At 31.9% G+C, this 10596-nt stretch overlaps 1 protein-coding gene across 1 annotated transcript; it reads right to left on the bottom strand.

Annotated features, from left to right (window-relative positions):
• Positions 1-9286: 9286 nt before the first annotated feature.
• LOC132744484 (uncharacterized) lies at positions 9287-10057 on the bottom strand. The gene has a single exon (XM_060733208.1). The coding sequence runs from the start codon at positions 10055-10057 to the stop codon at positions 9287-9289; it is 771 nt and encodes a 256-aa protein (XP_060589191.1).
• Positions 10058-10596: the final 539 nt, after the last annotated feature.

Raw genomic sequence — 10596 nt, 5'->3', positions numbered from 1 at the left:
TTCATATACCTGTAGTTCATTCTCTCTTTTTGGTGGCTGTTAAATTTTTATTTCTGTTATTAGAAATTACATGAACCAAATAAAACAGCCAGCGCAAACAACAGGGAGAGTGTTTCGCATTCGCTTTACGTTTAAATTCCTCCTTTTACAACAGTTTTTATCTACATTCACTTACCTCAGCTATATTCCTCTTAGCATAATATTGTGCATCTGTGATCATGACTTAATATTAAAAAGTATATCTTTGCCTCTCTCTCGTCGCAATCATCCACCTAGTATTAAACAATATTTCAACTTTGTCTTTTCGTTCAACATTCTCTGTTCAATACTTTTGCTTTTCTTGTCCGTTAAAACCTGGAAGATTTGTACTATAATTTTTCTTTCGGGCGATGGTAATAAAAACCCAGGACCTGATTCCGATGTCCTTAGTACTTTATCAGTATCATCTGTCTCCTCAGACAAAGAATTTATTATGATCTTCTCCGGAACCTTTCGTTTGTCCATTACAACGTCCAAAGCATTATTCAAAAACTTGACACCATTTACGCGGAACTCAAGGACTTTGATATCCTCTCACTTTCAGAAACATGGTTCGGCCAACATATTCCATCGTCAGACTTGTTTCTTCATTCATTTGCTTATAAAGGAAAGATCGTGCCGATAACCATGGCGGTGTAATATATTATGTTAATGATTATATGCACTACAAAATACGTCATGATTTAGAAATAAACGGTACTGAATGATTTGGAACGAAATTCTTATTTTTAAATAAGCATATAGTTTTTGGAGTTTATTATAGACCCCCCCCCCCTCCCACTTACAAAGACAACGCCCGTCATGCCTTGGTATTAGACTCTATGCATTTATCTATCGATTCTGGAATTTAAAAACATCTTAGTTATGGGTGACTTTAATCTAAATGCTGCACACACTACCGCCTGTAAGAAAATTAAACATATATGTTGTCAATTGTCTTTTCATCAGATTATTGACTCACCTACTAACTTTACTGAGTCGACTTCATATTTTTACTTCTAACAAAAATCTCACCCATATGAGCGGCGTTGGCGATCATTTTCTTCAGCACGATGGCAGGTATCACTTTCCCATATACTGTTTACTTAACTTGAAAAAACCAAAGCGACTTTGCTTCTATCGTAATGTTTGGATCTTTGATAAAGGCAATTACGATCTACTTAGACAATTGGCCTCCGAATATGATTTTGACTCCCTTAAAAAACGATTATATAAATCTATACGCGCATAACATTACTAGCAACATAATACCTATCTCAAAACAATGCATTCCGACTAGGAAAGTCTTAATCCGCGAAAACGAACCGCTATGTTTTCTTTTAAAGAAGCAAACTGAAGCAAACTAGTATCACATGTTGTGTGACAACGTTCATAACTCTAGCGTGATTATTTACAGAATTACCCCCCCCCCCCCTTGAACTTGGATTTTATGTTAACAAATGTTATTTTTTACTATAACTTAATACATAATTATACATAATTGATTTTCTTTCATAGTTTTGTCTTCCTTACTGCTTCGAGCTTCGCTCTTGTTACATAATAGAATTCATAGTCTTACATAAAAATGTCTTCATCAAAATCACAATTTGGCGGTCTGTGCGCTCGTCTTACATGTACGCAACTGACGCAGTCTTCGTTCCATGCATCCCCGAGGAACCCATGGTAATTCTTTCTCCCAAACAAATTATAACAGCGTCTTATTAGAAAGAAATTTTTTGGCGGGAAAGCATAACAGTAAGACTACCTTAAAAGTATATTTGTAACTCTCGGTTTCTCTTACTCTGGTGCATGTTTTATTTATCAATTACTTCTTATCAAAAAACAAATCTTGTCGGATAATATACAGATGAAAATACTTCTGAATTAGTAGAATATGTGTTAACTGTTATAAAAAATAAAAACTAGAAATTTGATTATTCCATGTATTATCTGGAGATATTTACCTACTTGCACCTAGCCTTCATCGGAAACAAATTGTTCTTTAGGCTTGTGCTTGGTCATTCTAACATCAAGCTTCAAGTAAACTATTAACTTCAATTTTGTTGAGCTTCCTGCATCTTTAGTAAACCTGCCTGATGCCTTGATGTAAGCTATAGCTCGCCTAATTACCTGTACGTTTCTCTGAACATCCACTTGATATACTCACAAATTATTCTAAAGAAAGTTAGTTACCGGTATATCTTTAATAAAGATTCAATGTAACGGCAAAAAGTTGAAATTACATAAAAAGGTATGACACGAAAAAATACCAATAAAACCATACCTGCAACATGTTCGATTTTACTATTCTTCAGGGATTCCTCTTTTCTCTATTTTAAATTAAACATCATACTTTCGTTTTATATTTCCAAAAACATTAGTCGTGCTTATATTAAAAATAAGTTTAATCCGATAATGTTTTTAACTTTCCCCGCGTCGTGTAGGTAGTGGCTAAAGTTGAATGACGTAATTTGTAGTTCTGCTTGTATAATAAGGAAGTATATTCTTTTCTTGGAAAAATCGATCACATTTTGAAGAGACAGATTGAACAGGTAACAATCTTCTTCTTTTTTAAATTGTATGAAATATTTTTTACACATGTATCCATTTCGTTTATGGATAATGTCAAGTTTGACCATGTAAATAAAGACATAGTAGGAATAAGGCTCTTACAACACTGCAGGTTGCTTTTGTTTTTCATAAAATTAGAAACAAGAAAACCTTTTTTTAATAATGAAAAGTGAATTAAGATAGACTGCGCTTGACATAACACTTTAGATCAAATACAACTTTTAAGTCTCAGATATTGAATAACAGTAATTTTTCACTAATAGAGTGTCTAACAGTGAATATAATGACATTTTTATAGTCTAGGATATAAATTAAATAAATCATTTCTTTTCATATTGGCTAAATAAATAAAAAATGTTTAGAACTGATGTGCAGTTTGACTTAAGCTTATCTATGAATTTGTACATACTAGGTCTATGATAAAAATGACGTTTAATATTAAACTAATTCTTAAATCATGGTAAACGCTGCACATAAGAATAAAATGATACTCGTCTTCAAGCATTGACATAATTGGCATAATATTTCTATTGTCTTTCTATTCTGTTCCTACCATATCTACCTGTTTGAATTGTAAGATTATGCGAAGTAATTCTTTAACGCGTTATACGACCCCTTAAATATTTAGATTTGATGGTATTTAAATAAACTCTGTTTAAAATGTACAAAAAATGCATTTATATTTATGTCATTTGGTTTCAAAAATACATCTACAAAACCTTATTTTTCTAATAATATTTTAACATTGTATGTTTATATTTTGACACCATTTAAACATTGTGTTAATGAGTTATTATGTATCTTATTTAAAATAATATTATTTGTATTAGACATTTTCAACCAATATTTTATAATTTAAACATATCTGTTTAAATATTAAGGGTATCTTCCTAAAACTCAGTATACATCACTATTGCTAGAACTTTTCTAAACGCCTAAAATATATTTGCGAAATTTGAGATGTACACTTTCTGTACCTTTGACTTAGAAAATTCCCATACAGGACATGCATAATTTAGATTAGAACAAACAAAATAATCCAATAATTGTTAAGGAATATATTGTTAAGGAATATATGTTGACAATTCTACCTTATTGATATTACTTTGAAGTGCGTTACCTGCTTTTAGAGCTTTTCCATTATTATTTTCCCAATGAATGTTTAATAAGAGAATTCTGGAAGAAAGTTGCTGGTTCGAACCCGAGAGGCCATTGCAAATCAGTCTTAAACAAGAAGAAAATACAAACAAATTTTGTAATAACTTTTTTATTTCTTGTGGCGCATAATTTCTTTCATGACTGGGTATAAAAAAAATTCAGAACTTTATATACACATCATATTTGCTCCGACACCGGTCGCAAATAGAAAAACGTTATGTTAAATTTCAGCTGAATATGAAATATTGCAAAATAACACAATAAATATGCACCGACATCGGTTACACATGTTAATATAATATAATGTCCGATATTTCACACAAACACTTTTGGTGTACTTTGGGCAAGTGTTGCAAGAGCACCGACAACAGATGCGATCAAGAAAAAGACTAAATAAATGTCTTTCCGATTAGCAATCTTCTGCAATTTAGGTACTCCGTCACCTAGCATATAACATTTGTCCCACTCATGATGAAGTGTTGGGTGATTGTTGACACCCGAAATGTAAAATAAAGCACAGCACAAAAAAGGGTTGCGAAGGGTGGGAAATTAAAACCTATTTTGTTAAGATTTTTGCACAAAAAAAACTAAAACAAGATCAGCCGCAACCTTTTCTCATAGAGTTCCAGAACGAAAAGGACGCAACGGGCTCACACAGCTCCTTATATAGCGTTCTAAATATAGCTCTCAGACTGAGCATGCGTATTGATACGCAGTTCTAATGATCGATAAATTAAGAAATGTGTCATTCATGTAAAATAAGAGTTTAATCTTTAATGATTAAACTTTGATATAATTTTCCAATGAATGTTTAATAAAAGAATTCTGCAAGATAGTTGCTGGTTCGAACCCGAGAGGCCCTTGCACATCGCACATCGTCTTATACAAGAAGAAAACACAACATTTTTGTAATAACTTTCTTATTTATTGTGGCGCATAATTTCCATCATGACTGGGTGAGAAAATAATTTTAAAACTTTATATACACATCACATTTGATCCGACAACGGTCGCAAAAAGAAAAACGGTATGTTAAATTTCAGCCAAAAAGTGACTCGAAGAATGAGAATCCCTTCCGCCAAAGCGGGTTAACATAACGACTATGCCAGGCCATGTTTCAAAACCCTAGAGGTTATTAAATGTGAAACATGATTTGTTTTAAATATTGTTTAGGCAATACTGACAAATGTGTATCGTCGTGGCTAAAGAACATAATTATATCTTGATATTTTAGGTAGTGACCCCCGCCATTTATTACATAGATGGCTAATGAGCTGTTTATTCGTATTCTCGCTGGGTCAACGTGATATGCATCAGACATAAAACGCCTTGATCGCCTTGGTAAAATCTGTGACCAAATTATTTTGTACATGGAAAGTTACTTCTGATATTATCAATAAGTTCCGCAATAATAACAGCAGTTGTTTAAAGTCTATATCTATGCATCGTAGGCTATACTTTTTTCGAGATCCTAGATTTTCATAACACCGGTATACTCCCATACAATATTACCACCAGTAGAGTTTCGTAACCTTAAATTAGATATGCACCGCTTATAATGAACGAACCAATATAATGAAGGAACCAATTATCAAGACCTTAAAGAGATATGAACATTTGGAGCTTAATCGTCAATATTAAGGTATAGAAATTCGCCAGCTGTCTACGATTACTGTGAAATCGCCGACCAATAATAACATTATGATTGACATTGCGTTTGTGTTAGACTTAAAGCTACTATCACTTAACCAATTATGACGCACACGCGCACAAACACGCACACGCACGGGCACACACACACACATGACGTATATATATTTTCAAGTGCCGAGTAAGTGATTACTGACATACCAACGTTCTGGTACAGATCGGGGTACGCCAAAAACTAAACAAACGTGTTTAAATACGTTAAAGAGTTCCAAACAGGATTAAAAAGCTATCGTCTGCTATAAAAAGTCATCGTTTTTCTTTTTTCTTTTTTGAAAATGATACAGGCATAGGCGAAACCCTAAGGTTACCTTTTGCACCCAGTATCCCAGGTAATACTAAATAAGTCAAAAGTCAAATTAATGTCACCTGGCCATACAGGACACAAGTTAAAAGCTGATTTTATATAAAGTCTGCAACAAACTGCAACAATTTAGGAAGAAGACGTTGTAATTCTAAATAATAATTGCACCATGTTTTCTCTTTAAAAGAATGAGAAATATGGGCATCTAAAATAATGTGACATTGAGAGTGTACTTTACCTGAAGTTCGGGAAGAGTCATCATCAGTTAAAACTACTTCTTGACATTTGTTCGAATTCGAGCCAGTTGTCCTCTGTTTTTGTCGCCTTTTCTCGTTTACATCACCCGTTTCGTCCACACATCGTTTGGGCATTTAATCCAAAAAAAAAATAAATAGATAAAAAAAACAAAAAAATAAAATAACAAATAAAAATCGTTATAACAACCTAAAAACCTTGCCAATATATAGGTATTTATGATCAATACTTATACATGCATTTAAACGATTGATAATTTGAAATAGTTATAACTGTATTGTACCTTTTCGGATAAATAGGGTCACGTGGTTATTTATTATAATTATTATTTATTTATATATTTATTTATTTATTTTCAATAAAAATCTATTTTTATGAAGATTTACGCATAAAAAACATTAAATTCGTAAGCGTGTAAAATTATAATTCGTATTTTACAAAATTAAAAACCTAATTTCTAAAGATTTTTGCAAAAAAACAATTTTGAAATAAGATCAGAACAGAACAGAACAGAACAGAAACTTTATTACTTGGTTTAAGCATAAAAGGCTCATCACCATATTAAATATACAAATACAACATATAATACATAAATGACACATGACATGAACATATATAATTACAAAATAATGGTTTATGTGATGTGAGAATGTTTAATTTGAGATACGAAATTACTTAAAAAGCATATGAATACATGTATATAATACACAAGAATTGGCCTATCTTTACCAAACATTATCAATTTATTCTACAATACATTTTCTTTTATGTGAATACAAAAACGCAAATTGTGACAAATGAAGGGGGATAACTTAGGTAAACTTTACATAACCAGTATTTTAACATTTACTTCCCCTTAATAATTCATGATCAATATTAATAGAATTCATTTCTATATGAACAATGAATACATTTACTGATTTTGTACGTTTTTTTATATATATATAACGAAAAGAAAAGAAAAACCCACACAAAACAGACCAATACCCAAAACAACTAACACTTGACTTAATTATAAGGATTAGTTTTGTCAAAACATTTTATCATGGTATTTATATTTGGTTATGTGTTGAAAAACAAATATAGTTAATTTGAGAAGATACAAATATTAATAAATAAATAAAAAAATATATGTATATATGTACAATTTCATATTCACATATAACTTTACAAATCTACATGATGGATATACAATGCACATTTAACAGTTACAATGATACTTTTTTCATTTTTTTAAACAACAGAAAAAACCGAGAAAGAAAGTAAAGTTTACATGTCAGTATATTATAACAAACTATCCCTCAATTTAAAAGCTTTATCACAGAACATAGCTAAATTTTTCAATTCTTTCTTGCGACCAGTTTGCATTAATGAAATGAATTTAAACATACTTGTGTTGCAATAATAGTATCTTGGAATGTATTGCTTTCTTAACTCAGAATATATCGGACATTTAAGGATACAGTGAAATTCATCTTCTATATCATTCATATAACATAAAGTGCACTTTCGTTCATTCCTTGGTACATTATTATGTCTTCCTAACTCTATATTAAGTTTGTGTGAGGAGAGTCTTATTTTTGCTAAAACATTTCTATATTTTACATTTTCAATATATTTTATATATAACGATTGTTCAAATGTGATCTTATATTCCCTATATACATCTAACAATGATGAAGATTGAATACCATCTTCCAACAACTTATATAAATATCCCGTAATCTATTCCTAAAAATAGGTACAAATAGTTTTATACTAACAGAATCGGGATATAACCAGACTTCATTAAATCCTGCTGACTGAAGAATGTTTTTAACTTTTGAAGCCCAGTTTGTTGAACAATTTACCACATCAACATCATATATCTGTCTACACAATATTGTTCTCAATATACAATTATCTTTTTTACTTGTATTTAACTTAAGAAAATATTTAATCATACGAATATGCCTTTCAATGTAAAGAGGAAATCTCCCCTTGGTGATTTCCTCCTTAAATCGTTCAATTTTTTGACAACGTGTATTATTAAAAGCATTCTTTGATTTTCTACATTGATATTTATAGTCTTTTCTTTTATTAAAAAGTATAGTTCTATCTTCTGAAGAGTAAGATAAATTATATCTGGATACAGCATCCTTATATGCAGCCAATTTTTGAGAACATAAATTATCAAACCATTTCTTATTTTTGTTATTATCACTAAAACAAACTTCACTGTCAACAATATAAGTCTTCTTGAAATACTTATCACCATGCTCACACAAAAAATTAGTAAAAATAGAAGTGAGTTTATCAACACTGTTTTCTCCATTAATTTCAGAACGTAAATCACTTTCAAGTGAGTTCAAATTTTGAGATATATCTCTCAAAAATAACTCTTGGTATCTTTTATCAAACTTAGTACGTGTATTAGTACTACTTGTAGGCTCATATAATGGTTCAATATTAGTTTTAAAAGAAAACGACAATGTGGCATGGTTGGAAAAAATATTGAATTCTCCGACCTCAAAATTGTCAAGTAAGCAAAAATTATCTTCTTGTGTAAGTAGGTAATCTACTACACTTGTTCCATTATGCGTGAAACAGGTAAATTTCCCATGATCACCTGGCCAGCGACCGTTGAACTATTCGCTGATTGGTTGCTTTACAGAGATCAAGTAGATAATCACCGAACCAAATTGAAGTAGTATCTCGATGGGATTATCAATAGTTATTACGTCACCACTACTAATATTTCTGTCAAACTGAATAAAATCAGCTTTACAACCAGTTCTACTATTAAGATCGCCTACAACAAATATTTTGTCTAGCAAATTATAGCAAATTATAGTCCATAATATCTTGTTCAAGTTGTGAAAAAATATCAATATTGTAAACGTTATGCATAGGGGAAGATTCAGGTGCGATGTATGTAAAGCAAATATATATATCATCTCTAATATTAAAACATGTTTTATCTATTTTTAACCAAATTATACAGTCTATAGCATATTTAACAATTTTTATTCCTTGCCTTATAGTGTCTTTAATACATACCACAAGCCCGCCGCTTGACCGCTTTGCCCTACGGTGTTGATATTTCCGATATGAGTGAATTGGGTTTGAATAGCCTTTAAGTTCAATATTTGACGATTTGTTTGTCCATGTCTCACTTAGACAGATAATATCATTTTTACATAATATGTCTAAAAAATCCTTGCATTGTTTTTTCCCCACAGTAAGTCCTTCTACGTTCCACGATATACACTTTAAAACATTCCCACTTGGTTCCTAGCATGATTCTCTATAAAGCTGATTGTTAATGTAAAGTTTGTCCATCTTAAGGTATGCTTCCTTTCCATCCCGGCGGGCCTGTAACATGATAGGGATTAACTTACGGCGCTGATCTACTATTTCTTTCGGATACTGTTCTGATATGCCATAGATAGATCCCTTCAGCTCCTTAGCAGCTCGTCGCACCCGCTCACGATCGGGGAAGTCCGTGAATTTAGCGACAATCGGTCGTGTTTTTCCGGCACTATATTGCCCAATGCGATGTACTCTCTGAAGTCGGATATCACTAGATGCATTTTCTATTTTAAGTTTTTCTTCAATGAATTGTAGGATTTTAACTTCACAGTTTTCATCTTTTTCTTCTTTGATTTTGTGAAACAATAAATTGTCCCGCATACGACGACATTTCAAATCTTGTATTTCTGACTTTAATGCGATTTCTATGCTTTTATGTTCTAGTTCAATTTTCGACATTTTACTGGCAAAACTATCTAACTCTTTGTGATGCTTATTCATTTCCAACAAAGTTTGACTATCGAAGTCGCGGCTACGCTCTAAAGCCTGTACTTTATCATCGAGTTCATTGACCTTTAATTCCATTGTTTGGATACGCATGTTTATACTGTCAACACTACATTGAATTGTATCTAACCTGGAAAGTTTATTGTCCATACTATCCAACCGTTTTATTATCATTGCCATAACGTCTGTGCCTGGCGAGGCGGTTACATGAACATTAAATGAGTTACATGCATCCATTTGTCCCATAATTGGGTAGGGGCTTGCACCAATATTCATTGGAGGGGGTAAGTGTATCCAAAGTTAGATGATAATAACTGTGATGGGGGTATAAGGTTGTGTTTGTTTAAACGATGAGTCAGTACTTAGCTTTTGTCCATTTTGTCCATTTCCCTTGTCCATGTTTTGCCTTTGTTTACGTTCCCGCCTTTTCACTGGTGTTTGATGTTTTTCTTCTTCAGGCGAAGTTTTAGACTTTTTCCGCTTTCTGGTCATATGGTCCCAATATTAAACGTTCCCTTCACCAAAAAATATATCCAAAACTTATTTTGATCACTAAATAACTTGTAAATATATTAATTTTCCATTTTCTATTACACTGATTTAAAATTTCAACCATTTGCTCACGCATGCGCACTTTTCTTATATAGTTCTAGAACGAAAAGGGCGCAGCAGGCTCACACAGCTCCTTATATAGCATTCTAAATATAGCTCTCAGACTGAGCAGGCGTATTGATACGCAGTTCTAATGATCGATAAATTAAGAAATGTGTCATTCATGTAAAATA

The sequence above is a fragment of the Ruditapes philippinarum genome, unplaced genomic scaffold (assembly GCF_026571515.1).
Source record: "Ruditapes philippinarum isolate M1 unplaced genomic scaffold, ASM2657151v2 ctg9985_1_1_1_1, whole genome shotgun sequence".
Lineage (NCBI taxonomy): Eukaryota > Metazoa > Mollusca > Bivalvia > Venerida > Veneridae > Ruditapes > Ruditapes philippinarum.
This window is presented reverse-complemented; position numbering and strand designations above follow the sequence as displayed.